Below are 26,366 nucleotides of genomic sequence, written 5' to 3' on the forward strand. Positions count from 1 at the left end.
AAAAACAATCATGGGCAAGAAAGTAAGTATGGGTTTGAATATGAATGTCTTGCTTTCGCTCACATCACATAGCAAACAGGCGCTCAAGCGATACAGCTCCGTCATGTCCTCACAGATAAGCACTCAAAAGCTGTTGAGGCTCTCGATAAGATCAAGAATGGCGAAAACTTTGCAAAAATAGCGATGGAGTATTCGCAGGACAAGGCCAGAGCAGGTGGATTGCTTGGATTGAAGGTGAGATTGTGCTTTGTCTGCTTGGACGCTTTAACACGGCCCTCACAGCAAAAGACAGATCTCGTTGAGCCAATTTCATCGACAGCGTTTAACCTGCCCGTCAACCAGCCATCTGATCCGGTTAAATCTGAGTTTGGGTATCACATATTGCTAGTAGAGGCACGTAAATGAATGCATCAAGGCAATGCGGTATAATTGTTTGAATTGTTTGAATTGTTTGAATTGTTTGAATTGTTTGAGTTGCTTGAGTTGTTTGTATTGTTCCGAAGCAACCACGCTTCTTCACTCTCCTCATTCCCCCTATTTCTATCATCACCTTGCTCACCACCAAACAAACTACGTATCTCGCTAGCAGATATCTGCAAGCTCCGCGACCGCTGCATCAAATTCGGGCGTCTGCTCTCCTGCAGACCAACAAGGCGTGGTTTCGCAGGTGGCCTTGGGGGTGGCTTAAACCAACTGACGTCATTTTGATTGCGAGTACTTGTCGACGCCGTCTCCGTTTGAGTATCTGGCGCACTCTGACGCGGTGGCAGGTGCGGTTTCGAAGACTGCAACAGATTGCTGAATGGGTTTTTGTCTGAGAAGGTTCTGCGAGGCGGTGGCGGAGGCGGCGGATGCTTCTCTGCTGCCTTATTCTCGCTGCCTTTTCCATCTTGAATGGTATTGCTTTGTTTACTGCGTCTGAAGTTGGGATGCGGATGTGCTGTGATTTGAGTCAGCCACGCAATCACCCACCAAATACGCCGACCCACTCTGTTCGAATAAGAAATATTGCCATTGCGTGTAGTTACTTGCATGTGACAGTAGCCTAATCACCGCTAGTAACTCTTCTCGAGCTAATGTGAGTGTGCAAGTGCGCTCTGAGCCAAACAGAGCGTTAAATGCAGCGCTGACGTTGCTGAAAGAGAAGCTGAATCTGTTTATAAGTACTCCAGCGCACTCGTCACTTGACATTCTTTCCTCTCTTTCCAATATGAGTCCACAGTGCGCGTACACAGCAAATTCCTCATTAGACAGCTGTATCAGCTGTTAGCGTGCCTTTAAACATACAATCACTCACAGCAGATATATCCAGCCATGCTCTTGTGCGTAATGACGACATTCCAAAAGAAATGAAGAAATCGATTAGAGTACAAAACACAAGCTAACCTTTATTCTTCATCTCACGTAGCTTTGCCATAACCTTCGCGCCTTCCTTCTCCCCGGTGGCTTCTTGCACCTCACTCACATGCACCCTCATGAATGGATTGTGTGCAAGCTCGTCGCCGATAGTGTATTTGCCCACAGTCTGCGAATTTGCAGCCGTATCCTCAGCCAGCTTCCTCAACGCCTCGTTCTTTGGCTCGACTGTGAGGGCGAATTTGACGCTATCAATGTCGTCATTAAGCTATTTACCCTGAATAAGACAAGAACCTACTTTCCACGCGTGTACTCGTGGCCATTGTAAACAACAGTATCCGATGGCAGCTTTGCGAGTACTTCATTGAGGGATTTGTGCATCTCAGCAGCAGTGCCCTCGAAGAATCTGCCACAGCCAGCGGTGAAGAGCGTATCGCTGGGGGTGTACAGGTGAGCACGCTATATGCACACAAAAGAATCCAACTTACCCCGTAAACACTGCTTTTTGGCCAGTTGATTTGTCGTGGACCAAAAACGCAGTAGAGTCCTGCGTATGGCATGGCGTGGAGTGGCAGCTGCGATACTTGAGCTCAACTATGCTCCACTTCATCTAATACCACCTACCTAACATCCAAGCTGCCAAATTTGAATTCATCCCCGTGGCTCACAATATTCGTCGTCGCTGGCGCCTTCTGTGAGCCGGAATAGAAGGGAATGTTGGGTAATTGCTTGTGCAGCTCCATGTTACCACCAGTGTGGTCGTTATGATGGTGTGTGCTAATGTTCGCTGCTAATTCCACACCCTCGGCTTTCGCTGCAGCCAACACCTTGTCCACTGCATAAGGATCCACAGACGCTGCTTTCTTCCCCGCCTCGTCTATAATCAAGTACGCGTAGTTGTCGCTCTGGTTTGGCACTGGTACTATTCTCATTTTCCTTGCTGCTGTCGATCGAAGTGCTCGTGATAGCATCGAACCACGTGACGCAATGACGCAAGCGTTTTGATTTCACAAAAATTGAGATTATAAAAACTTGTTATTGTTACAAATGCATACACATTCTTCTATTCTACTAATATGTAAACTTTTAATTCCACCTACTTCTTCTTCCCGTTATTCTCCTTCGATGTCGTCCCATGGAAACCCATTCTCTCCGCGTAAGCCAGCTCCTCTGCCGGTGTGAGCTTATCAGCACCGCTCCAGTTAGCTGAACTCGTCCTAGCTCTGAATTTGTGGCGGTTAGGGTTCGTTGCCTGGCCGACCCCAAAAATATCGTCCATACTGAGTGGACGCATCATACCAAACACCTCATCGGGGTTAATAGTTGATTGCATCTGCAGTTGCGCCTTCAGATTTGGCGACTCAGCCCAACGTGGCAGATCGTAGTTCTTCGGCGCGTCATCCTCGCTATCGCTATATTCACTGTTGATGTCAGGTAACTCTATCGATTCGGTATTATGTGATGCGTTGTTGTTGAGCAGTGGTACTGGTTTAGGCAGTGGTAGTGCTGCTTCTGCTTCTTTTTCCTTCTCCTTGCCATCTCTGACTGCCGTGCTAGCAGACTGCGCATTGTTCATCGCCTTATACCCGAGTGTACCGTTCGATGCACTAGGTCTGAGTCCTCTCTGCACAGGTGCATTAGAGACGCGCGTTGCTGTTGTACGCTGATGCATAGGTCTCATTGCGCCTGTTGTTGATGTACCAAGCTTGCGACTCGCACTCTCATCTTCATTCGCTTTCTTGCTCGCAGCTGCAGCTGCCCTTTCCCTATCTTTTTGTTGCTGCTGTGCTCTCTCTTGCTGTTGCTGCGCTCTCTCCTGTTGCTGCTGTGCTTTCTTCGCCGCTGCCGCTTCCTCTCTCTCTCTCCTCCTCTTTGCCAACTCATCACGCTGAGCTCTACGTTCGGCTTCCTGTTTCTCGTGCGCCTCTTTCTGCGCTTGAACGCGCCTCATCTCTTGCTCTTTACGTTGCGCTGCCTTGCGCTCTTTCTCCTTCTCCTTCTCCTTCTCAGCTGCTACCCTCTCAGCCGCATCCTTCTGCGCTAATTGCACAGAAACCTGCGATGGCATACGTTGGTGTCCTGTTGTGCTGCTTGACATCCTCACCGCTGATGGCTTTTTATTGAGTGATTTGCCCATCTGTGTAACATTCGAGTTGAGCATGTTAGAGAATTGATTCTTCTTGTCATTATCCGTACTGCCAGCGCGTGGACGGAACTTGTTGGTAGTCTGCAATGGTTTCACACTCAGCGAAGGCTTAGGCTGTGGTTGCTTTAATGTTGCTTGTTGCTTGTTAGGCCTGTATTGATCTTCTTCATCACCATCATTCTCCTCCAGCTCCTCGTGTGTGTTATGTTTCCTCTTATTTTTACTCTTGTCCTCCTCCTCTGCTTTTTCTTTTTCTTGTTGCTTTTTCTGCTGCTGCGTAATTTCCGAAAGATCCATCGGTTCATCTTTATCTTGATGTTTGACTGAGGACTTGTGGGAGTTTTCGTTTTCCTCTGTGTGCTTTTGTGCAGCTTCATCATCCGGCATCATATGGTCAACTTGATTTAAATCAGCGGCTTCAGGTACTGGTGTAGGTGCTTGTTGTTGTTCTGTTGCATGTTCTACAATTGGCTCCTCTTCGTGCTCTTGCTCCTGCTCCTCTTCTTGCTCATCACTAGTTTCCTTCTGTTCAGCACCAGTATCAGAAGCAGGATAAGCGCCTGGGAAATTGGCAGACATTCTGCTGTCCCAGCTATCAACAGCACGTTTCCTAGGTGGGCTATTAGGAGGGGTGGTAGATTCATCGATCGGTACTGCAGGAACTAAAGGAGCATTGACAGACGACTGCTGTGACTTTGAATGCGATTGAGAGGGTTGCAATTGTGACTGCGATTGTCTTTGCGAATGTGAAACTTTCACATCCTCTTCCGATTGCATTATTGGCTCACTTGCTAAACTTACAGGTGCCTCCTTAGGCGGCAAGTCAAACAGATTAGGTTTCTTCTGAGTTCCCGCGACTTGAGTGAGACGTTTACGAATTTCAGCAGTCTTTAATGCTAGAGCATCAGCAGGAGTCTTTGGTTCATTGATTTGATGTGGCTGCTGCTGTTCTTGTGACATTGACTTGTTAAATTTGCGCGATTGGCCATTCTCAACAGTACTCTCATCCATTTTATCAGATTTACGTTTACCACTGGTTACAGTCGCAATTGAGCTACTACGTTCAGATTCCAAACCATTTGGACCGGGTTTGACAGAATGGCTGAGCCACGAAGCACGTGATATTGATGGATCCTTGCTGTCTTTGGCTGTTGATATTGATTTCTTCAATGGTGAACGTCTGGGGAGGGAGGCGAAAGCTAATGATTTGCGTGGAGGACTCTTTGTCTTATCTTTTGCATCATCATCCCTTCTAATTGGAGCTGTGAAGTCTGTGCTGGTCTTTTGCTTATGCTCTTCTTGTGATTGTGCTTGTGGCTGCATAAGTATTTCTTCTGGTTCATCGAGCACCTCTTCAACTTGAGCAGCATCGTTCGTGTCATTCTGCGACTTTTGAATGTTTTGATTGTTTTGCGCGTTCTGTTCAGGCTTCTCGTCCCGAATATTGAGGAGAGCTTTATGGAAAGTATTGACGGGTGGTGATTTAGGTGATTTGTGCAAATTAGGCGAATTAGGTGACTTATGCTCACTGGGCTCATCTTGAGGCATTCTAACAGATTTCTTTGTGATTGGAAGGCGTGAGGGTGATTTTGCCGGTAATGAAGGTGATTTTGGTTGTTCCACAGACTCAGCGTCACGCTCACGACCATCACTAACATCACGCTTATCATTGAAGACATCCTGTATTAGTTATTAGCGTGTTTGCCGTGCGTGTGTGAGTAGACAAAACGCACCTCATTAATTTGATGAATTTTTTTAGCAGATTTCTGTGCAGCAGCAATTGCTGCTCTTGTACGCCTAGTACTGCCATGTCTCCTAGATGGCGTCTTGACTAATTCAGTCGTTGGAGCTAATTGAGTTGAATTGAATCGAGATAAGAAGTCATCAACAAAGTTGCAGCCATCTTCAACTAAATCTTCTAATATTGATAGCGGTTGTTGGGCGTCCTGCTGGATTTTTGATTGTATATTCGTAGCCCAATTCATCGATTGTTTTGATGGTCGAGGACAAGAAGCGTTTACGCGTGGAAATTTATAAATAACGCGTAATTGAAATGAAAATATACAATGAATCAAATGATCGTTTACAAGATGGAGAATAGTACATTCATCACTTTTTTGAGTTGAAATGGTTGAAATGAGTGAGATAAAGTGGGTCAGGTGACTGACTTAAGTGAAAAGAGTATAATGAGCGTGGTATATAAAATCCATATGACCTTTTTATTTTCACGTTTCGCTGGATCATTTGAATGATAAAACCCTTCAAAACTCTAAATCCAAATCCAAATCGAATTGAGTGGAATCTTCTTCATGTGGTTTGACAGTAATTGTAGATGACTCCATATCGGTTTTGTTGAGTGGTTGTATTGATGGCAACTTTCGAGTAGTTGTTGTTGTGGTAGGTGATAAAGTGAACGCAGAAGAGATTGAACTCGTTCTTGAGCTATGTTTTCTACGCCTTTCCAACGGCGTCAATAGCTCATCAAGTGATGAAGGTAAGAATTCCTCGCCATTCTCCAAATCGTCGAGTGTCTCGTGATGATCATCGTCATCATCGTCAATGTCAGTGTAAGAAAATGATCTCCAGTTATAATACATTGATGGCCTTTGAAATGAGCTCAAGGATTGGCTTAATTGATGCTGTTCTGGGTTCATAGCTGGTTTTGATTGTTGATTAACATTTCCAAGTGAAGTTGATTGTGGTAGGTTTAACATATCATCAGCCTTATTCAAACTATCCTTTACGATATCCTTCTGTACTTGTAGTGCCTCCTTCTTATTCTTTTTATCCATTGATTGCGGTTGTCCGGGCATTACGTGACTCAGGGCACAACGATGTCCGAATCGACAGCTACCCTTCAAGTACCAAGTACAAGGCTGTGAAGTAGTCTTATTTTTAACCTGATTTGAGTGGCTGAATGGGCAACTTGATCCTGTGATGAGCACTTGTAAGCTGTACGTAAAGCCGTAGCTAACAACCCCACTCACCCGCTCTACATTGATCTTTCTTATAGAACTTACAAGGTACATGGCTGGTCACTGATCCCGCTGTAGCGCTATCCTTTGATCGATTCTGATTGCTGCTCATCGGCGTCGTTTATAACCTTATCGAATCGCTATTACGAAATTATAAATTAATTTTGTCTCAAACTTGAACGGCGATGACGACAGCAGTTGATAAAGTCGATAAGATATCGATCCATCCAAATGCTTTGGTTTGCCAGGTGTGTAGGATTTGCTAGTTTGTAGTGGTGTAAACAACTCACAACACTCACAGGACGCTGACTTGAGAGGTAGCATTACAATCTCCAGTGGTACCGTTATACATCCAAAATGCACTATACTTGCTGTACCAGGGGCTATAGTTATTGGTGAAAACTGTATAATTGAAGAATCTGCGATAATTGTGAATAGGTAGGTTTAAGTGGTCTTATATACCACTCTAACACCCTCACAGACGCAAAGAACCCATGCTCATTGGCGATGAAAACGTATTCGAAGTTGGCTCACGTGTAGAAGCTGCTTCTGTAGGCTCACGCAACACATTCAGCGTAAAATCAAGAGTTATCTCGTCGATAGAGATCCCTAACGACTGCTCTATCGGCCCAGCTTGCATTCTTACTCCTTCATACACATCCCCGCAAAGAGAAGACTTCAGAGAACGACTGCAAGATTACACAGTGGTGTACGGGCAGAACCCGGATCGGAGAATTGGTGATGCTGTGGGCAAAATACACCAGAGAGCACTACTAGCCAAGCACCTCGAGTACCTCAGAAATGTCGGTAAAATTTGCTACTCGAGAATCTTCAAACTAATTGCAAAGCACATAGGCATTACCAAAGTATATTAAAATGAGGAATGTATAGATGTGTTCAATGTATATTTATACTTTCATCTGCTTTTGTTGAGTTAGCTTGGTGTACAAGACATGCGCCAGGACAAGGCCATGTCTATCTAGTCAGTTTTTCATTTTCTCATTCAATGTAGATTATGAAGTCTAACATATCTTATTTGTGGTACTTCTCTAGTAACTCATCCTATCAAACAACTGCCTTGTCCTGCTTATAATTATCTACTCACTTGGTCATGGAGGTTTCGGTGAAGGAGGGAAATCAGTCCATACGAGACTTGAGGGAGCGAGTGATAATTTTCTCAGGTGTTCTGTGTTTATCGAATGGTTAGAATTGTGTTTTCAGTGTCTTTGTGCTACATCACTCACATCAAGTGCACGACTGCACCCCAACCAGACAAGGCATCACGATCGACACCGTTAAGAAGAGTTTGTGAGACAGTTTCAAACAAATCCTCAGCTTCAAGATCTGGTTCCCATAGACTTTCAGCCATACCAAACATCTTATCAGAAGCAGTACCAGAAACGACGAAATCCTTAGCAAAGTTGAGGCAGCCGATGAGGTCAGTGGCTGCTATGAAAGGTTCACTGTTGTTTGGGTCTAAACCTGCGACAACGGGCTCAACAAAGTAAGGCGACCACCTTCTTTCGTAAAGAGTGGAGCTGACCAAGTGAGCGAACGTATTCGGTTCAATTTCTCTGCCCTCCTTGAGCTTGTACATGTTTGTTCTGAATCTGAACGTGTCTCTCCTGTGCGGGTGTGAGTGTACGCGTCATTACCACCACCAAGACTAACAAAGTGAGGACATCTGTAGCCAATCCAGGCAATCCAACGTATAGTTTTTGCGTAATTGGGAATACCTGCGTGCGTATGAGATGGTATACACGCCTCACACGCCAATTCCCACCTTTTCGAAGTTTGCCGCCAAACTCATGTTCCTGTTGCCCAATCTCAAATCACCGGCGATTGCGACGCATTTCTTTCCTCTCATCGCGACTACTGAGCCGCCGTTGTATTCCATTATAGACATGATTGAATGTTGGTGTAGATGATCGTTTGGGTTAAAGAGATGTACAGCTACAAAGAATCCAACAGCGGGCGCAGAGTGGCTGATTCCGTAACCAGCAATCTCAGCTCCATCCACAACCCATCAAGCAACACACGGCCATCGACAGCCTCACCCAATCTATCCAATTCAGCGGTGATATGATCGATATCCCTCTGTCTGCCACGCTCACCGCCCAATTCCTCATTAAATGATATCTTGCTCTTGTGTGTCGCTGCCTGCTCTGCCTGCTCATGCTCACGGGCGTGTTCTATAGCCTCTATATCTTTGGGCAGTATTTGCTGAGCACCCACTCTACCGACGCTGCCTACTAAATTTCTAGCGCGCTCAACTAATCCATTATCTGCGCCATTGTCATTGCCGGCCAACAGCGACAGTGTTTGATTCGCAAATGCACGCAGTCTACCGTATTCTCTACCATACACCACACCCACTGTGTAGCCCTCATCGAATCCTGATTGCAGATGTGATTCCTTTCCAAAGCTAATTCCCTCTCTGTAACCTTCCTTTGAGGATATCACTATTCAATTCGCAGAAGAGAAGGCAGACTAACATCCATGTATCTATCCTCCATCTTATTCCACTCTTTATCGCGCTGTTTGGTATCCAATTCATCATCAGATCCTCCCCAAACGTCTTCTTCCATGTGCTTGTTATCGCAAGTCATCGTGACTGTAGCGGACTGAAGGTTGCATCAGATGGTGGTTTATCTATTCTTACATTATTAGAAGTTATAGCACTCTATTTATCCCGTAGATTACATACAGTATTAGAATAAAATTTACAACTTATTATGTTTTATGGTGACAATATTGTTCTGAGTGTTGAGCGAAATGTTGAGCAATTGTTTGTTATATTAACTTCTATTGATTCACGCGTCGTCTGTGCTTTGTGTGAGTTGCTGGCTTGTGTCTTGTGTCGCGCGATCGACGCAAATACCCACGGTATATTCAATTCAAATTAGAAATACACTGTCAATCAAGCTAAGATCGACACTGATAGCCTTAATGGTTCTGATAGCCCTGAAAATTTGATTCGTTTCGTTTGATTCATTTGATCAAATTCACCACCCAGACCTGTTGATCTTGTTAGTATTCCTCTACAAATCCCCATCCCCACTTACCCATGATAGTCAGGTGATGACGACAAATAGTTATTTGTACTCGTTCGCGGTCTCCGATACTTGGATAGGTCATTCTCTGTGAGATTTCTACCAGCAATCGACGAGCTTGATGGGTTATTGTTGATTGTGCTAGTCGATAACATTTTGTGTGGGTATTGGTTATCGCTGCGTTCAGGAGTGGATTTATATCTCCTATGGGATGTGTTGGATGTGTTGGGGAAAGTGTTATTGTTACTCTTTATAGAATCGACTCTATTTTTGATACGCGCATTGTGCGCAGCTGAATCTAAGTCCATATCATCATCAAAATACTCTTCTTCCTCATCCTCTCTTTGCCTTGCTAAAGCCTCAGCTTCAGCTTCCTGACGAGCAAATTTCTCGCGGAGCTTTGCATTGAGCATCCCAGAACTGTTGTTGTGACCACCAAGCAGCATTCTAGCCCTGGTTTCACGCTCCCAGAGAATGGATTTGCGTAGACTTTCACTCAATTCTGATGCTAGCATGTTGCGTCTGATGGTGCGTGGTGACTGTGGACGTGCACTAAGAGGAGCATCTGGTATTTCTAAAGGACCTGGAGCACTGTGGGGACTGTGGGGAGGTTGATCACCCTGTGCACCACTTTCTGAACCAACAAGAGTGGATGCATAGCTCGTATCTTGTGAAGTGCCTTTGTGGGGAATATTCATAGCACTTTGTGACTTTTTCTGTAGACGTCTGCTATTTCTAGCGTTAAATTCCAAACCACAGTCTTTATCCGAGGAGTCTTCGGAGTTATTAGGAGAGTGATTTTCCGTAGCCTTTGTGAGGTTCTGCTGGCTATTGAACATAGTTGACAATAAACTCAATTTGTCTTGGCTCGGGTAAATGGGCTTGTTGGATAGAAAATAGGTAAAACCACCGGCAGCGGACATGGATCTCTTCGGCAGCTTCTCAAAGCTGATTGGTTGGTTTGGCTCGTCTTGGTCATCAGAATATTCAGACCAAGAAGAGTCATCGTCCTCGTCGGATATCTGCTGGTTGGCGTCTACAGACGAAGGCTGCTGGTCATCTGAAGCTGAAGTTGATATGTAGAATAATTTCCCCCGCTGTTTTTTGTTATGGGCTGTGTCTGCTGCTTCCATGGGTTCCATGTTCAAATTCATTTGTGTTATTGCGGTGGTTGCGGTTCAACGCACGTTATCAGATGATATTTGTACTTAAATTTCAATTTTCCTGGATAAATTTATTTACAATTTCTAAATTTTCTTGTAAAGTGCTCAAATCCTCAAACCTTCTCTCCTCTTTTAGAGAGTCAATCTGCTTGAGTAACTGCGATTGCTGCACGAACAGCGCTTGGAGGTGTCTGTCGCGCGATTCGCCGCTGTCATTCAAACCACTTGACCTTCTCACTCTTCTAGACTGTTCCAAATCACTCCTCACTGCCGCCGTGTATTTGCCCAATTTGCCCCTGAACCGAGTCGTTATCGCTCGGCAAAGTGCCGTGGGTTCATTGAAAGATCTCATTAACTCTTCCATCCGCTGAATTTTCTCCATAACCACGCTTGTGTTTAGTGTACGATTACTTGTGATGACCTCTAGCTCTTTTTCCAGAGCAATTGCTTCCTAAAATAGCTTCATTAGGGGAACGTGGACAGTGAGATAGCAACACTCACCTCATATGCACCCATATATCGTGGTATAACTATTTTCATTTCTTGTTTTTCAACTACTCTCCAGCAATCCAAACAAACTCGTATTCCCGTTTGTTGTTTTTGTTCTTGTTCATCATCCAGCTTCATCATTCTACCATAGTCATCTCTCTTCATCTCGAAGCTAGCCTTGCTTTTCAGTGCATCTCTAGCCACCTCCGCAGCGCTGACGACTCTACCGCACAATCTGCAGTGATGTTTGCGGTATTTGAAGGGATTGAACTGAATATGTGCAATTGGACACCAGTCTACCAACTTATCATCCTCCCAATTGACGATGTTTTGTTCGTTAGCTCGAAGTTTTATATCACTGAGTAACCCAAATGAGTCGCCATGCTTGCGCTTGTGATTGATGTGCAGCTCAACAAGCTTATCGAGACGTCTTAGTAAACGACTGTGATTGAGGATATCCTTATCATCACGCTTGTGCTTATCTCTCTCTCGGACCAAGTCATGGAATCTGTCCCTAACGACGCCCTTAGGCTGGAACCCCACTCGGTAAGGGGTGCGTTTGTAAGGAGCAGAAGCAGCACCAGGAGCAGCACCACTGCCACTAATTCCACTGAAATTACTCGTAAATGAAGGAGTACGTGATTTCTGATCAAATTGATAAACTGGTTGATGAGCTGCGGTTGTTGATGAGCTGGGAGATGGACTAGCTGGAGAGTTGTGTAGATTTCCAATATTTCTACTTTTATTTACATTTATATTGGGTATACTCGTTGATGTCGGCGTTGATATCGGTGATGTCCCAGCTGAGCCAGTTGAGCGTGTCTGCTGGTATAGATTGAACTGATGACGTGATCTATCTAATCTTTTGAATTGTGTTTTTGGTTTATCTCGTTTATCCGATTCATCCATCTCTTGGACGTCGTCTGCCATCAAGATAAATGCACGCGCTGAGAATACAAAACCACGAAATTAAGATTTTGGTGGGATTGACTGTGCTGGCGTTTATAGTAAGGTGCTATAGACTCGGTAGTCCTCCGTCTGTCGTATTCGATGAGGTCCATTTCGGTGGCCAGGTTTCCAAATACATTAAGCAGCGGTGGGAGTTGGTATGTTTTGGTGTATCTGCCATACTCATACGCTCTCAGATTCTTCATGGATGTTCATCCGCCACTCGCTAAGCTTCTCCTCACTGCAGCCGCTGCGTTGTTTGGTTTCACCGGCAATTTCACCTTTGAGCGGATAGGTGAGGATTATCTGGCGCATGATGTCCCTTACGTCGCCATGAGAGCCGCTCCCGCGGTTCTGGGTACTGCGTTGACCCCACTCACCTATCGTATCTGTCGATCACTCCACCTCAGACCGCTGTCTGCAGTTCTTGGGAGTATTTTGATCACTTTCGATACCGCACTCACCACGCAATCACGCCTTATTCTACTAGACTCTCCTCTCCTCTTCTTTACTGCCCTTTCCACTCTCTCTTTTATCAGATTCCACAACCAAAACAAGGTAAAAGCCGCGCACTTCACCCAGGAGTGGTGGATGTGGCTCATCCTCACTGGTCTCTCTTTGGGTGCGGTTGTGAGTGTGAAGTGGGTTGGTCTCTTCACCGTTGCGACCATTGGCGTCGGTACGTTGTGGGAGTTGTGGGAGTTGCTTGGAGATTTACAGATCCCACCGCGACTACTATTCAAGCACTTTACCACGCGAGCACTCTGTCTCATTGTCCTGCCCATACTCTTCTACCTATGGATGTTCGCCATCCACTTATCCATCCTGAATAGGTCTGGGGGTGGGGACACGTTCATGAGTCCCGCATTCCAGCAGTCACTGCGTGGCAACAGGATGCAAGACACGTACGCGCCCGTTGGAATGGGGTCTGAAGTGACCATCCGCCATGTGCACTCACCAGGCGGATATCTGCACTCGCACAAACACGACTACCCCACCGGCTCATTCCAGCAGCAAATAACACTCTATCCGTATTCCGACGACAACAATATCTGGCAGATTGTAGAACGCAGTCATAACAACGGCGAGGCTGATACACATGACTACCATAGTGAGACATTTTCACAGATACACGACGGAGCCGTTGTCCGCTTTTTGCATCTCCTCACTGGCAAACGCCTCCACTCTCACGATCACAAGCCCCCGGTCAGCGAGGCGGAATTCCAGAGCGAGGTGTCGGGATATGGTTTCGACGACTTTAACGGAGACGCTAATGATAATTTCAAAATAGAGATCGTGGACGGCGACGCATATGACAGCGCATCGCATAAGCAACTCAAGGCTATCAGGACACATTTCCGGTTGCGACATGTGCTCAGTGGTTGCTATCTCTTCTCACATCGCGAGAAGCTGCCTGAATGGGGGTACGGGCAGCAGGAGGTGACGTGCAACAAGCAGTCGCCAATGGAGAACAGTGTGTGGTACATCGAGAGCAACACGCACGGCCAGCTGGAGGAGAAGGAGAAGGAGAGAGGTGGTGTGGAGATGGTCAACTACCGACCAATGGGATTCCTCGCCAAGTTTATTGAGCTGCAGCGGGTAATGTGGGCGGTAAACAATGGGCTAACGGAGCGACACGCGTACGACAGTCGGCCGATATCATGGCCGTTGTTCACTCGTGGCATAAACTACTGGACCAAGGACCACAAGCAGGTGTACCTGGTAGGGAACCCGGTAGTGTGGTGGCTCGGTGCGGGGAGTGTGGCGGTGAGTGTGTTGGCGCTGGCAGGTCTTGCAGTAAGTGTTAAGCGGGGGGTAGTGTCAGTGTCAGGTAATGCACACACCCACACACTCCACTACACTCTCATCACCGCCTTTGTAGTGAGCGGGTGGGCACTCCACTACCTCCCCTTCTTCCTACTCGCCAGGCAGCTCTTCGTCCACCACTACCTCCCCGCCCTCTTCTTCTCGGTGCTGCTAACGGCGGTGGTGTTCGACATGGCTAGCGGGTGTCTGCGCCCACGCATACGCTTGCAGATCGCCGCCGTGACTGCGCTTGTGGCGGTGATTGTCTTCTTCAGGTACAGCGCACTCGTGTATGCGCTCGAGTGGACACAAGGCGAATGCGACAGCGCGCGGTGGCTGAGCAGGTGGGACTTTGCTTGCGGGGAGTTTCCACCGCAGTACGCGGACTACAAGGCCTTCTACGACGCCGTACACGACCACACCCTCCAGCCGGCGCACGACGTCGCCGCGCAGCTGCAGTCCAAGGCGAGCGCGCGGGTGGCCGGCTAAAGGGAAGAAACGGAGAATATTGTAGAGAAGATGGATGTTTATAACAATTCTGCCTTGGACCACCACCACCAACACAGAATGATATCGGAGGTCGTCGTGGCATCTACATCAGCGAGCAGCGTGCATGGGAGCGGGGGAGTTGTGGTGTATGACAGCGTCACGGGCAGTCCGCTGCACACGCTAAAAGGCTCGAATGGAGTGCCAGGCGGTTGTTCAGCGACGCCGAGCAGCGGTGAGGAGGGCGGCGTAGTGGCTGTGGCGCAGTCTGACAAGGGCGTAGTCCACGTCTACTCGTGGCAGAAGGTGGGTTTGCTCAGCTTGGCCCTGTCATGGCTCACGACGCACGCAGGAGCAACTCCACTGCAAGATTATCCTCCCGCAGAAGCTGACGGCGTGGTGCGTGTCTCCCTGCAGCGCCTTCTGCGCCGGCGGCACCGAGGACGGAAGGGTGTTCCTGTGGGAGACACGCTCCGGCCTCCTGTTGGCCAGTTTCGACGCGCACTACAGGCGGATCAACAAGCTCAGCTTCGACGCGGGCGCGCGTGTCCTCGTGAGTATCTCCGACGACGCTGCCCTCAATATCTGGCTCGTGGCGAGGCTGGTCGACGAGGATGCACAGGGCCAACTCCCCGTGCCCTACGCTACCTTCACCGACCACACCCTCCCTATTGCCGATGTCTACGTTGGACTCGGCGCCTTTCCCCATGCCAGAATATACACCGCCGCGCTCGACAAGACGGTGAAAATTTGGTCGGTCGATCCTCCATCGCTCCTCTCCACTGTGGAATTCCCTGCTGCGCTCTCTGCACTTGCAGTGGATAGCCTCGAGCGCACGCTGTTTGCTGCATCCAAGCACGAGCTCTACAGGGCAGATCTGCACGCCACGCAGCCGTCATTGACATCGCTCTCACACTCACTCAAGGGAAACACCACCGCGGCGATCAAGTTGGGCAGAGACACATCCGTCAATACTGCCGCCTTCAGCGTCTCCGCAAACACCCTTCTCGTCGGCTGCGCAGATGGTTTCGTCGACTGCTACGACGTGCGTTCGCAGCAGCACCTCAAAAGCCTCGGAAATGGGAAGACCAGCGTCGTGGATGTGCATTCCTTGGTGAAACCCGTGGACCTCGGCGGTGTGTCGTCTGCTAGTGCCATCTCGGCCAACGTTACAGGCTCCACCGCAGCAGCCGCGTCTGCATTGCCACCGATTATGCCGCTCAACACGCTCAAGAAGACAATGGGCGAGCGCGACCGCGAGGATCATACCGTGCAGATGCGTGGCGGGGCTAAGGATTGCACTGAGGCCTTCTTCGATTGTCTCTGGGATGAAAATGAGCCGGTGGATCACGTCGTGGTGACGGAGAAGCAGCCGGAGAAGAACAACAGCAACACTACACACATGCACAAGCTGCAGGAGGAACTGACAGAATCCAAGGCAGCCCTCGAAAAGGCCAACAAGATCAACGAGGATATGTTCGCTGCCGTAAGCCAACTCAAGAAGAATCAAAGCGTGGAAGCTGCTGCAAAGAGGCAGAAGAAGTAAAATAAAGAAAAGACATAGAGAAATTTGTTGTAACAATAGCAATAACACAACTCAAACATTGCCAGTATCCTTGTTCACCTTGTCGGCAGTCTTGTTGGCGTTCTTAGCGAGATTCTCTGGGGTAGCGTGTGGATCCCTGTCTGCTTTGATGCCCTCCTCGGAACCGGTGGCCAGCGTTGGGTTCCAGCCTGGGGCATGCTCACTGCTTACATTACATTAGCGTGGGAGTGGGCCGCGTAAACCAATTGACCCACTGTGGAGACACGTCCTCGCCGTGTGCGTTCTTATTGCCTGAGAAATCCTGTCTCTTGCGCTCTTGATCGATCTTGGATGGATCCTGCTTGGCTTGTCCGCCTTGGCCATCTAACGACGAGAGCACTGAGCGGGTCGTGGTGAGTGTACGTGTTTGTAATCTCTGGCTGGCGATGAATTTTGTAAACATTTTTGATTCTTCGTCGTCGTTTCTCTCCAAGAATCATTTCTATTGGCTCCCGTGGGTTGACTCACAAAATGACGTAAATGAGCCACATTATACATTTAAATTAGAAAGCGGAAAGTGATAAATTACAGTCATTCTCAATACCTCTACTCCTTGGCATCTTTTGCAGCAGCTTTTGCGGCCTTTTTCTCAGCCTTTCTGCGCTTCCTGTCCTCTTCATCCTCCTCCTCCTCATTTTCATTGGCTTCTGAGCGTCTGCGCTTCTTATCCTTCTTCTCCTTCTTACGCAGCGCTTCGGCGTCATCTTCTGCACTCTCCACCTTGACTTCTTTCTCTACTTTCATTGGTGAGTCTGCTGGTTTCGACACCTTGACTTCCTCTTTCACCGATGCTGGTTCATTCTGTGTTGGGATTACTGTCTCTGTAGCTGAGTAGTCGACGTAGCCCTTCTTCCAGTTCTCCGGTGTAGCGTCGTTGTGTCTGCCAAACTTATCCAGACTGCCATCCTTGATCATCTTCTTCTTTTGCTGAGCACGAGGTCCGAGACCCCACTTCCTTGGGAACCAGTCACGTTCCATGATACACCTCTTAATCTTGGCAACTACGCCATGGTCGACGGTGCTGAGATCAGCTGTGGACATCTGCGCGATACCAACGGCAATAGCCTCACCCTTAGTGGTCATCAGAACGACCTCTTCGCCAACCTCGATGCCATTCTCGTAGCGAAGCAGACCTGGAATCATGAGCTTAGCACCGTAACAGAGGGCGTTGACAGCTGAGTCTTTAACCACCACACGCTTGTAGTTGACGAGAAGTGCCTCGAGAGGGCGGATAACGCGACGGAGGTAGGATTCATCGCGCGTGTTATCGTAAACCCACTGCGCATCGAGAACATCGTGCATCGATACGATATCGTCATCTTCAGCCATCGCACCTGAACGCACACGACGCAATTCTTGCATGTGTCCACCTACACCGAGGAGGAGACCCAAGTGGACGCACAGCGTACGGATATACGTACCAGCCTCGCAGCTCACCCAGAACACAGCGAGACCGCGCTCGTTGTCGAACTCAATCAGGTTGTTTTCATAGATGGTACGAATACGCAGCTGGCGCTTGACGGCGGAAATCAGTGGTGGACGTTGGAAGAGAGCACCAGTGAGTGTTTCCATGGCGCGTGGGAGTGTGGCTGCGTCATCGAGCTTGTTGTGGAGGCGGAGGACTGCTACATACTCCTTTCCTGCACCTTGCTGAGACTTGACGAGACGGGTGGCACGGTCAATACAGACAATGAGACAGCCAGTGACCTTTGGATCGAGAGTACCTGAATGACCAGTCTTCTCTGTACGCAGCATTCTACGGATCCACGCAACAACTTCATGGGATGATGGGTTTGAAGGTTTGTCGAGGTTGATAACACCGGATCTGGGGGAAAAGAGTAAGAAAAAGAAAAGCAACTCCAGAAGCTCATGTTCAGAATTGCAGATACAGATTAATTGGTTTCGTCAAAAAAATCGGTCAAGAAAATTTGATCATCATGACACGAGCAAGTGGAGTAGGAGAGTAAAACTCACTTAATATACGTGGTGAGGTCTCTCTTCAAAGGACTACAGCCATATGGTAATGGCGTATAGTGATTCGATCTAACCAATAACTTATCGTAGTTCTTTAATAGCAATGGCCACTGAGACGTATCCAAAGGGGCAGCAGCCTCACTAGGCTTGACGATGAAATCCTGCTGCGCTTGTATTGCAGATAGCGTGGTCATCGTCCTTCTCCGCTCGTAAAGATTTTTCAATCAAGAAGAGAAGATGGGCTTTGGGGACGACGACGGTGAAAATTGAAAAATAAAAAATAAATTCAGATAAATGTGGGTCATACTGGGTAATTTAGAGAATACCTGACATCCCCCAGGAACTCTCGTATCTCAGATTATAAGCGTATAACCAGGCTATTCAAAGATATCTTCAAATCCGATAGAAAACCATCAAAATCAAAGGCTATTGATTTGTTTAACGCGTCATTAAAGAATAGGCATCCAAACTTTGATATTCTATGGCAGAACTACGAGTCGCTCAGATCTACTTCCACTTCGGATACTTCTGGCGTTGAACCACAGCAGCTACTGCACACACTCAAACTACTCTCAAAATCTTCTCATAAGAAAGATTTCATCGCGTTTGAGCGTCTTTATAACGACATTGGTAACTTCTGGGGGTTCGATATTACCTCGAATCACATTCATTTGTTGATTCTTGGAAATGTCTCACAACGTAGGCTACATGACGCCATTTCTTTGACAGAGAAACACCTCAGCCAGCTCAACAAACCCCACTTGTTCCCTCTTTTACTCGCTAGTTCGTCTACAAACAACGACTACTCCAGTTATCAGCGTATTCTTCAGCTGATACACTCCACAAACACCACCCAAGACTTGGCCTTCTACAACGCCCGTTTGAAGCTCGCCTTCCAATTCCATGATCTCCCCTTTGTCGAGCAATTGAGACATGAAATCAATTCTCTCAACCTGCAACCCGATCTAATCACCTATACCATCCTCTTAGATGGCTATTCCAAGTGGCAGCTGTGGGAGCAGTCCAATTCCATCGAATCCTCCCTCCGCGCTCTCTCTCCAGACCTGCCCAGCTACACATGCATTCTCGTTGCACGCGGACGCCAATACGGCATCGACGAAGCCAAAAAGGTACTTAAAGACATTGCTGAAGCCAATCTACACCCGAACGACATCACGCTATCCCACCTAGTGACGCTCTCGCCCGTACCCCTCTCGAGTCAGGCAGCGCGGGAGCTAATTGACGACCTATCCGCTGAAGCTGGTGTCGACCCGTCCAAGCACACGTACCAAGCGATGGTGGAGAAATTGTTAGTCGGGAGCCACGACGCAGCTTATGAGTTCTACATGGATTCTCCGCAGCGCACACTCGCCGCGACGTTGCCGCTTATGCGCACGCTAGCGCAGCACCACGACCTCGCACGCATGGTAGCAATATACGACCAGCTCGACGCGCGCACACGCCTCGACTCCGCCCTCCTCGCTCTCATGCTGCGGGTCAGTGCTAAGCAGGGGGATGTCTCTACGGCGACGGCGCTGCTGGTGGAGATGAAAGAGGCTCACGTAACGCTCGATACGCAATTCCAGACTTCGTTTGTCATCGCTCTCCTGCACTCTTCCCAGGACTTTTTTCAGGCTTTCCGCTTCTATGCGAACGTAGTGGATAGTCGCGCTTCCTTCATCGACGGAAGGGGCTTCGAGAGCATTATAGCTGAGTTCTGTGGACTGCGGTTTCCTGAGGAGAATGACGCCGATGCCGTGCAGATTGTCCCCGCCTTGCTCTTCAGTGAGATTCTCAACGACATGCGCAAGGCTGGCCACCCGCCCAGTTGCAAAACTTACACTGTACTGCTCGACTACTATGCGCGCGTGCGGGATGCGCGCAGTGTGGGCAAAATAGAGACACTCCTCAATGTTGACAGATCGATACGACCAGATATCTATCTCTGCAATGCTCTCCTCAATGCCCATAACAGAGTGGGAAGTGGTGCGCGTTGTGTTGAACTGTTTAACGCCCTTCTTTTCTCGCAGCGCGCTGATAACGCTAGTCTGTCTATTGCGCTCGATTCAGCAGGTAGTAGAAGCACCCCCGCTGATCCACTGGCCGTTTATTCCAACGCTGCGAAATTCATACCACCAAACAGGAAGAATTGGGAAACTCTCATCGAGGCTCTCGCTAGAAGGAAACGTTTCGATGAGGCTTGGAAGGTGCTACAGGGGGGCGAGTTCTCTGTTGATGCTAATTCTATTGAGGTCTTGTTCAGGTTGACGAGAGCCTCGAGAGATGTGGAGGCACTCGACGCTCTCAGGCTTTCTCTTGTTCATCACTATCCTCTCTTGTGGGACTCTATTCGACAAAGAGTCGATATTCCGTGGAAGGATTAGAACTGTTGATATCTGTAAATATACTATGCATATGTACACTAAAACAAAACAGACGAAGTGAATGCAAATCAAAGGACCGGCAGGTATCGGATAACCTAGTTTCATTCTCCAGAGCCACGCGCTTAACATTTTGATGTATGTTTAAATTCAATTAAGTGGCGTGTATGGTACAAACAAAACTCGTGTATGGTACAAACATAATAAACATATTTTCATATCTGTGCATCGAATCCTAATGCTCAATGCTTAGATAATGAAAAGACCTTCCTTTGACTCCCTATCCTTGGGATTATCGGGGAGAAGAAGAGGATATTTATCGATAGCGGCTTCATCATCTCCAACCATGTTCTTAGCGGCAGCGACAAGTGTCTTGGTATCTAGCTCCATTTTTTCAAACTCCAGCTTTGAGAGGTTAGATCTGTTAGTAACGAACAAAACAGCACTCACCTTACTTCCCATAAAATGGCAGAGACTTCCTCTCCTTTGACCATTTTGGTAGATACGGAAGCAAGGCAACCACCTCGTGTTTTCATAAGCACAGATTAAGTTACTGCCAGGCACAGGCTCTTCAAGTCTTTTGCGATATACGTAGTTGACAGAGATAAAGGTAACATCTTTAGTCTCATCGGCCAGTTTCTCAACTACTTCAGCAAAGAAGTTGCTTATATCAGCGTCATGATTTTCTGACTTGAACATGACGAATACAGGATTTTGTGTGTAGCAGATTAATTGAGCGTACTCATTGATGTCATTGACGGAAAATACTTTGTTTTTGTCATATTCAGATACGTTTAACATTTTATGCTGCTAGTTTTAATTCAACTTGCACAATCGTTGTGCTCGGCATATTTTTTATTTTTGTTCTGCCGGACGAACGTCATTCATGAACGAAATCGGCATCTGGATCAAACATTTGACTTGACAGGCCGCGATGAATCGCAACCTAGGTTATTTTAATATCCACTTTGACGACTTGACAGAATCTGAATGTCAGTATTATTGCTGTACCTGATATGTCATTTACGAATGTCTGTCATTTCAAAGTCGAATGATGGTAAAAAAATGATGGAGGTTCTATTGGAATAAAAGACTACTCGTTTATTTGTTTCTGAATTTTAATCCTCATCATAGCTTTGCGGCTGCCGTGCTGCGATATGTCAAATCAACCCAAATGATTTGAGGGCACTATTCAACACCATAAGCACGCCTTACAGTGGAACACTCCACATATGCACTAATGACATTACAACTCACAAAATTCGAAAATTGTTGCACATGAAATTTTTGTATATTTTGTATTCATGAGAAAATAAAATTAGAAGAAAATAAACAACCCTTTTACACACAACAAACCCTTAAAGCTTGTCGTAGAAGTTCTCAAGTGGTGGAACTTCTGGCTTAAGACCCTTACGTGTACGGACATCGGTAACGAGAGCCTCGAGCTTAGAGCCCTTCTCGAGTGGAGAACCGTTCATGAGCTCCCAGTGATCGAACACAGCTTGTGGGAAAGCTTGACCACCAGTAGCAGCACGGAGAGCACCGTTGAAACCGAATGACTCAAGAACCGGCAAGTAGGCCTTGACGGTGTACATTGGGGTACCTGGTCTTTGCTCCTCCCAGTAAACCATACCACGACGTCTGTTGAGGGTGGAGTAGATACCACCGAGACATGAGTCTGGACATTGGATCTCAACAGAGTACATTGGTTCTTGAAGACCTGGGTCAGCCAACAATGAGGCGGCGTAACAGACACGACGGGTGACTGGGATGATTTGACCACCACCACGGTGAATGGCATCAGTGTGAAGAGTGACATCCAAGATGTTGAATCTAACACCTCTCATGTTTTCTTCAGCGCAAACACCTTCCTTGGTAGCCCATTGGAATGCAGCAACACATGAGTCCTTGATTTCGTTAAGGTATTGAACACCCTTTGTAATATCAACCATGACGTTTGGACCGGTGGTTTCTGGACCGAAACACCAGATCTTACGAGCATCAGCGACATCCCATCCGTAAGTGTCTGCAAGGTAACGGGCACGAGCCTTTGGATCATCTCTTTGAGTAATTTTTCCGTCTTCAATGTCACGAGCGAGTTCCTCCTCCATTGGTTGAGCAGTAACCCAGAGACGGTTGTGCTTGTTTTGTGACTTAGAGAGGGCAGTCATTGATGATTCTGCCTTGACAGTCTCACGGTAACCAACGACTGGGTCGGACTTCTTGAGTGGGACAGATGCGTGGTCGTTTTCAAGGTCGTTCAAACAGATCTCCAAGTGAAGCTCACCAGCACCGGCGACAATGTGCTCACCAGTCTCAGAGATCCAAGTTTGAACACATGGGTCAGACTTGGAGAGACGCTTGAGACCTTCGACAAGCTTTGGAAGGTCGTTGGCGTTCTTTACTTCAACAGCAACTTGAACAACTGGTGATACAGAGAACTTCATAACCTTCATGTTGTGTGCGGTTTCAGAGGTGGTGAGGGTACCAGACTTGAGCAAGAATTGGTCAACACCAACCAAACCGATGAGGTTACCAGCTGGACAATCTTCGATGGCTTCGACGTTACGACCCATCATGAGGACGGTACGTTGGATAGTCTTGATGAAGAGATCATCCTTCTTACCTGGGACGTAGTTTGGACCTTGGATACGGATCTTTGGACCAGATGAGACGGTACCAGAGAAGACACGACCGAAGGCGTAGAAACGACCCTTGTCGGAGGTTGGAACCATCTTTGAGACGTAAAGCATGAGTGGACCCTTTGGATTACAGTCACGGATACCGATAGCTGACTCATCGTCGAGAGGACCTTCGTAAAGGTTCTCGACACGGTAGCGTTGAGCGGTGGTTGGGGATGGGAGGTTGATGACACACATCTCCAAGAGAGCATCACCACATGGCAAGAACTTACGCATGACGACCTTAAGGAGTGGCTTGCCTTCTAATTCTCTCTCCTCGGAAGTAAGAGGAATTTCGAGCTTGTCGATCATGTTGTGGGTGACGTCCTTCTTGAAGTTCATGATAGCGTCGAAGAGACGGAAGATAGGGTCGAGAACGAACATGTTGAAGGCACGCTCGAGTGGCTTACCTTCAGCATCGGTTTCCTTGTTGGTCCACTTCTTAGTCTTTGGGTTGAAGTAGTTGTCACCCCAGAGCTTCTCCATCATCTTAACCTTGTCGACACCGAACTTCTTGGCGTAACGGCCAGCGAATTGACGGAGGGTGAAACCCCAACCGTGGAGACCGGAACCGAAGGCAACAGTACCCTTCTCTGGGTAGACTTGAGATTCACCGATAATTGGGTCGTTGTAGGTAGCGACAATGACGTTGATGGATTCGATGGTACGAGAGAAGGATTGGTAGAGGTCCTCCTTGCTGACTTGCAACTCAAGGAGAGCTCTGTCGACCTTGTTGATACAGACGACAGGCTTGATACGCTCGAGGAGGGATTGACGAAGGACGGTCTCAGTTTGGACACAGACACCTTCAATACAATCGACAACAACGAGGGCACCGTCGGTAACACGGAGGGCAGCAGTAACTTCGGAAGAGAAATCAACGTGACCTGGAGAGTCGATCAAGTTGATCAAGAATTCGTTACCGTTGGTTTGTTGCTTGACGGCGTCCATGTCTTCCTTTGGAAGAGGGAAGTACATGGAGATGGCGGTGGACTTGATGGTGATACCACGTGCCTTTTCATCGTCACGGGTGTCCATGAAACGCATGTCACCGGCCTTGTTGGAGGCGATAATACCGGCCTTACCAACCAGGGCATCTGAGAGAGTACTCTTACCGTGATCAACCTGGGAAAAAATTAGATGAAAAAATGGACTAAGACGAAACTTACGTGAGCGATAACACTCATGTTTCTGATCTGTGTAGGCTTATCCATGAGCCCTCTGAGCTCGTCGATGGTGAATTGAACTAATGGAAGGCGTGAGATGAGAGATTATGACGATGTGGCGTTGGCAGGGGAATAAGGTGTGTTTAAGAGTAATATATACGTGTCTACTGAGTGCTGGGACTTCCTAGACTTCTGTGACTTTTGCTTTCCCTGCAAATCCTCGATCATTTGAATTGGGAAAAAGACGCGAGGACTGCCAGAAGAAGATCCCCAATGTCAACAATTTCATCTCCACTAAAATCCCCTGCAAACCCGCCACTATTCAAACTTACCCATTTTTTAAGAATTTGATGGTTTAACCAAGGATACCAAAAATCTTCGAAATGGGTTTGAAAGGCGGGAGATTTTTAATTTCATGAGTGGGTGTGGATTAATTTGCATTAGTGGTGGAGTAGCCGGGGTTTTGCTTAATGTTACGCTTATTAAATCTTTTCGCTGCTCTTTTTCGCTGCTATCCCATGACGCAAGTTATTCCTGGCATGGGAAGGGATAGTGTACAATTACTTGAGCAATATTGATAAGGTGCTTTGTAAATGCCATTTATATCTTTAGCTTCGTTTTTTGCTCAATTTTACAACTTTTATTGGAGTCAATGTGATTATACTAAATAGCCTTGAATCACTCAATATCTTCCCAAGAGTCATCTGAATCCAACCATTCACTGTTTACATGCTCATCCTGTGTGTCTGTTGATTCATCTTGTGAAATTGATTCATCATCAAATTCGTCTTTCCTTCTTAACGCAGCTGGTCTTTCACTAGCGGTGCTCACCAGTGCCATACCAGCTGCATGGTTCTTCGCCACGTTCACAACGACGAATTGGGTCTCTTCCTCGTGTATTTCCCTTCTGAGACATTTCTCTGAAGTGCATGCCATAACGTCGCAACAAAGCTTTCTGTCATTAGCCTCGTGTAGTGACAACAAACCGCTTTTGTTGCGGTGGAGAGCATCCATCTGCTCATGACACTCTCGACACACGCTACGCATGAAAAAGCAGTCGTCAAAAATCAACCTTGAAGGTCCGCGCAACTCGCACGACCTTTTCAAAGCAGACAACCTTACTAAATTAAGATTTACTCTATCTAAGCAACATCTCAGGCCCACAAACGTTTTCTTGTCTTTTGGGTCTGCTCTTCGCGAATAGGAGACCGAGAGGTTTGCCAATGGCTTCATTTCTCGCTCTGGAATGCTCCAGAATACTCTTCACAGCCTCGTGTCTAGCTCCAGAACAAGCCATCGCGTGGTTGCAGCACGCCTCGCCATATTCCTTGCCGTTAAAAAGGGACGACAAGAAATTCGTCTCTTCTATTTCCACTCTCTTGGACTTTTGGTTGTTTTCAGCATTGGCAGACCTACCCAGATGCTTCACGCTTTCCAAGCGCGCCCACGAAGCGTTGAAAGTGGGATGAGCGTCGCGCATCCTCGCTGCTTGTGTTGTAAATTCAAATGGCATAGTCCATTCGTCTGCTGTGTCCCAGATAAAGTAATTGTTGTCACTGCCCGGGCTATCTTCGGCACATACAAACAGCGATGTTTCTTTGGTGGAGTGCACTGCGATTTTGAAGTAGCGCCCAAATCTGGCACTGTCCCTGCGAGCTTTGCACGAAATCAATATTGTGGATGTGAGGTGAGGAGTGGACAATGTCTCAATCGGTGCGCGTGGAACCGAGTATTCACCGAAAGATGGCCGATGTAACTGATAAGCAGAGTAGATTAGTCCAATTGCAGCCACATCACAACATCCCAGCGAATTGAAATTTAAGTGAAGTTCTTAGCAATATCCATGTACAGATGCGAACCAGGCACCGGCAATTAGGCGAAGGCAATATACATTGTGCCTTGTGCGCGTGGGTAATGCAGGTTGTCTTTAAAGCCTTGCATTGTGTTTGTGTCTTTGTCTCACAAACGCAATTGACACGGCCAAACGAGCAAATGAGCAAATTCTTTAAGATCAACATCTACTCATCAAAGAACAACTCTGTAGGAGCATGCGCGGATGACAACGAGTTCTGTCTAGTCTGAAACGCACGAAAACGCATCTAGACATTTTTGGAGAGCTCGCCAGATACGCGATGCGCATCTAACGTGCAATGGGTC

At 47.3% G+C, this 26,366-nt stretch overlaps 18 protein-coding genes across 18 annotated transcripts; 5 read left to right on the forward strand and 13 right to left on the reverse strand.

Moving 5' to 3' along the window:
- Positions 1 to 10: 10 nt before the first annotated feature.
- J056_003919 (Peptidyl-prolyl cis-trans isomerase NIMA-interacting 4) lies at positions 11 to 405 on the forward strand (the record flags this gene model as incomplete). The annotated part of the gene is made up of 3 exons (XM_009269128.1): positions 11 to 22; positions 73 to 234; positions 283 to 405. The coding sequence occupies 3 exons, from the start codon at positions 11 to 13 to the stop codon at positions 403 to 405; spliced, it is 297 nt and encodes a 98-aa protein (XP_009267403.1).
- Positions 406 to 582: 177 nt separating this feature from the next.
- Positions 583 to 1,339, reverse strand: J056_003920 (uncharacterized protein; the record flags this gene model as incomplete). The annotated part of the gene is made up of 4 exons (XM_009269129.1): positions 583 to 638; positions 695 to 940; positions 990 to 1,254; positions 1,298 to 1,339. 4 exons carry the CDS (start codon positions 1,337 to 1,339, stop codon positions 583 to 585), a joined length of 609 nt encoding a protein of 202 aa, XP_009267404.1.
- Positions 1,340 to 1,381: 42 nt separating this feature from the next.
- J056_003921 (uncharacterized protein) lies at positions 1,382 to 2,288 on the reverse strand (the record flags this gene model as incomplete). Its single annotated transcript, XM_009269130.1, has 4 exons — positions 1,382 to 1,604; positions 1,655 to 1,792; positions 1,845 to 1,931; positions 1,981 to 2,288. 4 exons carry the CDS (start codon positions 2,286 to 2,288, stop codon positions 1,382 to 1,384), a joined length of 756 nt encoding a protein of 251 aa, XP_009267405.1.
- Positions 2,289 to 2,452: 164 nt separating this feature from the next.
- J056_003922 (Inner centromere protein-related protein pic1) lies at positions 2,453 to 5,487 on the reverse strand (the record flags this gene model as incomplete). Its single annotated transcript, XM_009269131.1, has 2 exons — positions 2,453 to 5,182; positions 5,236 to 5,487. The coding sequence occupies 2 exons, from the start codon at positions 5,485 to 5,487 to the stop codon at positions 2,453 to 2,455; spliced, it is 2,982 nt and encodes a 993-aa protein (XP_009267406.1).
- Positions 5,488 to 5,763: 276 nt separating this feature from the next.
- Positions 5,764 to 6,315, reverse strand: J056_003923 (uncharacterized protein; the record flags this gene model as incomplete). Its single annotated transcript, XM_009269132.1, has 1 exon — positions 5,764 to 6,315. The coding sequence occupies one exon, from the start codon at positions 6,313 to 6,315 to the stop codon at positions 5,764 to 5,766; it is 552 nt and encodes a 183-aa protein (XP_009267407.1).
- A 347-nt stretch (positions 6,316 to 6,662) lies between these two features.
- Positions 6,663 to 7,368, forward strand: J056_003924 (Dynactin subunit 6; the record flags this gene model as incomplete). Its single annotated transcript, XM_009269133.1, has 4 exons — positions 6,663 to 6,725; positions 6,779 to 6,915; positions 6,959 to 7,280; positions 7,333 to 7,368. The coding sequence occupies 4 exons, from the start codon at positions 6,663 to 6,665 to the stop codon at positions 7,366 to 7,368; spliced, it is 558 nt and encodes a 185-aa protein (XP_009267408.1).
- Positions 7,369 to 7,614: 246 nt separating this feature from the next.
- J056_003925 (Proteasome subunit beta type-3) lies at positions 7,615 to 8,383 on the reverse strand (the record flags this gene model as incomplete). Its single annotated transcript, XM_009269134.1, has 4 exons — positions 7,615 to 7,663; positions 7,722 to 8,102; positions 8,149 to 8,213; positions 8,261 to 8,383. The coding sequence occupies 4 exons, from the start codon at positions 8,381 to 8,383 to the stop codon at positions 7,615 to 7,617; spliced, it is 618 nt and encodes a 205-aa protein (XP_009267409.1).
- Positions 8,384 to 8,430: 47 nt separating this feature from the next.
- On the reverse strand, positions 8,431 to 9,086 carry J056_003926 (Yae1 domain-containing protein 1; the record flags this gene model as incomplete). The annotated part of the gene is made up of 2 exons (XM_009269135.1): positions 8,431 to 8,925; positions 8,973 to 9,086. 2 exons carry the CDS (start codon positions 9,084 to 9,086, stop codon positions 8,431 to 8,433), a joined length of 609 nt encoding a protein of 202 aa, XP_009267410.1.
- Positions 9,087 to 9,482: 396 nt separating this feature from the next.
- J056_003927 (uncharacterized protein) lies at positions 9,483 to 10,684 on the reverse strand (the record flags this gene model as incomplete). Its single annotated transcript, XM_009269136.1, has 2 exons — positions 9,483 to 9,495; positions 9,543 to 10,684. The coding sequence occupies 2 exons, from the start codon at positions 10,682 to 10,684 to the stop codon at positions 9,483 to 9,485; spliced, it is 1,155 nt and encodes a 384-aa protein (XP_009267411.1).
- Positions 10,685 to 10,745: 61 nt separating this feature from the next.
- On the reverse strand, positions 10,746 to 12,091 carry J056_003928 (Rabenosyn-5; the record flags this gene model as incomplete). The annotated part of the gene is made up of 2 exons (XM_009269137.1): positions 10,746 to 11,144; positions 11,195 to 12,091. 2 exons carry the CDS (start codon positions 12,089 to 12,091, stop codon positions 10,746 to 10,748), a joined length of 1,296 nt encoding a protein of 431 aa, XP_009267412.1.
- A 29-nt stretch (positions 12,092 to 12,120) lies between these two features.
- On the forward strand, positions 12,121 to 14,425 carry J056_003929 (Dolichyl-phosphate-mannose--protein mannosyltransferase 1; the record flags this gene model as incomplete). Its single annotated transcript, XM_009269138.1, has 2 exons — positions 12,121 to 12,278; positions 12,328 to 14,425. 2 exons carry the CDS (start codon positions 12,121 to 12,123, stop codon positions 14,423 to 14,425), a joined length of 2,256 nt encoding a protein of 751 aa, XP_009267413.1.
- A 78-nt stretch (positions 14,426 to 14,503) lies between these two features.
- J056_003930 (Pre-rRNA-processing protein IPI3) lies at positions 14,504 to 15,968 on the forward strand (the record flags this gene model as incomplete). The annotated part of the gene is made up of 2 exons (XM_009269139.1): positions 14,504 to 14,728; positions 14,775 to 15,968. 2 exons carry the CDS (start codon positions 14,504 to 14,506, stop codon positions 15,966 to 15,968), a joined length of 1,419 nt encoding a protein of 472 aa, XP_009267414.1.
- A 51-nt stretch (positions 15,969 to 16,019) lies between these two features.
- Positions 16,020 to 16,410, reverse strand: J056_003931 (uncharacterized protein; the record flags this gene model as incomplete). The annotated part of the gene is made up of 2 exons (XM_009269140.1): positions 16,020 to 16,173; positions 16,223 to 16,410. The coding sequence occupies 2 exons, from the start codon at positions 16,408 to 16,410 to the stop codon at positions 16,020 to 16,022; spliced, it is 342 nt and encodes a 113-aa protein (XP_009267415.1).
- A 143-nt stretch (positions 16,411 to 16,553) lies between these two features.
- On the reverse strand, positions 16,554 to 18,175 carry J056_003932 (H/ACA ribonucleoprotein complex subunit 4; the record flags this gene model as incomplete). The annotated part of the gene is made up of 2 exons (XM_009269141.1): positions 16,554 to 17,832; positions 17,982 to 18,175. 2 exons carry the CDS (start codon positions 18,173 to 18,175, stop codon positions 16,554 to 16,556), a joined length of 1,473 nt encoding a protein of 490 aa, XP_009267416.1.
- A 43-nt stretch (positions 18,176 to 18,218) lies between these two features.
- Positions 18,219 to 20,365, forward strand: J056_003933 (Putative pentatricopeptide repeat-containing protein; the record flags this gene model as incomplete). The annotated part of the gene is made up of 2 exons (XM_009269142.1): positions 18,219 to 18,240; positions 18,339 to 20,365. The coding sequence occupies 2 exons, from the start codon at positions 18,219 to 18,221 to the stop codon at positions 20,363 to 20,365; spliced, it is 2,049 nt and encodes a 682-aa protein (XP_009267417.1).
- Positions 20,366 to 20,611: 246 nt separating this feature from the next.
- Positions 20,612 to 21,163, reverse strand: J056_003934 (uncharacterized protein; the record flags this gene model as incomplete). Its single annotated transcript, XM_009269143.1, has 2 exons — positions 20,612 to 20,767; positions 20,813 to 21,163. The coding sequence occupies 2 exons, from the start codon at positions 21,161 to 21,163 to the stop codon at positions 20,612 to 20,614; spliced, it is 507 nt and encodes a 168-aa protein (XP_009267418.1).
- Positions 21,164 to 21,720: 557 nt separating this feature from the next.
- Positions 21,721 to 25,223, reverse strand: J056_003935 (Elongation factor 2; the record flags this gene model as incomplete). Its single annotated transcript, XM_009269144.1, has 3 exons — positions 21,721 to 24,168; positions 24,213 to 24,289; positions 24,932 to 25,223. The coding sequence occupies 3 exons, from the start codon at positions 25,221 to 25,223 to the stop codon at positions 21,721 to 21,723; spliced, it is 2,817 nt and encodes a 938-aa protein (XP_009267419.1).
- Positions 25,224 to 25,347: 124 nt separating this feature from the next.
- On the reverse strand, positions 25,348 to 26,316 carry J056_003936 (uncharacterized protein; the record flags this gene model as incomplete). Its single annotated transcript, XM_009269145.1, has 2 exons — positions 25,348 to 25,965; positions 26,299 to 26,316. The coding sequence occupies 2 exons, from the start codon at positions 26,314 to 26,316 to the stop codon at positions 25,348 to 25,350; spliced, it is 636 nt and encodes a 211-aa protein (XP_009267420.1).
- Between the last annotated feature and the right edge of the window lie 50 nt (positions 26,317 to 26,366).

This window comes from Wallemia ichthyophaga (assembly GCF_000400465.1).
Source record: "Wallemia ichthyophaga EXF-994 unplaced genomic scaffold scaffold6, whole genome shotgun sequence".
Classification (NCBI taxonomy): Eukaryota; Fungi; Basidiomycota; class Wallemiomycetes; order Wallemiales; family Wallemiaceae; genus Wallemia; species Wallemia ichthyophaga.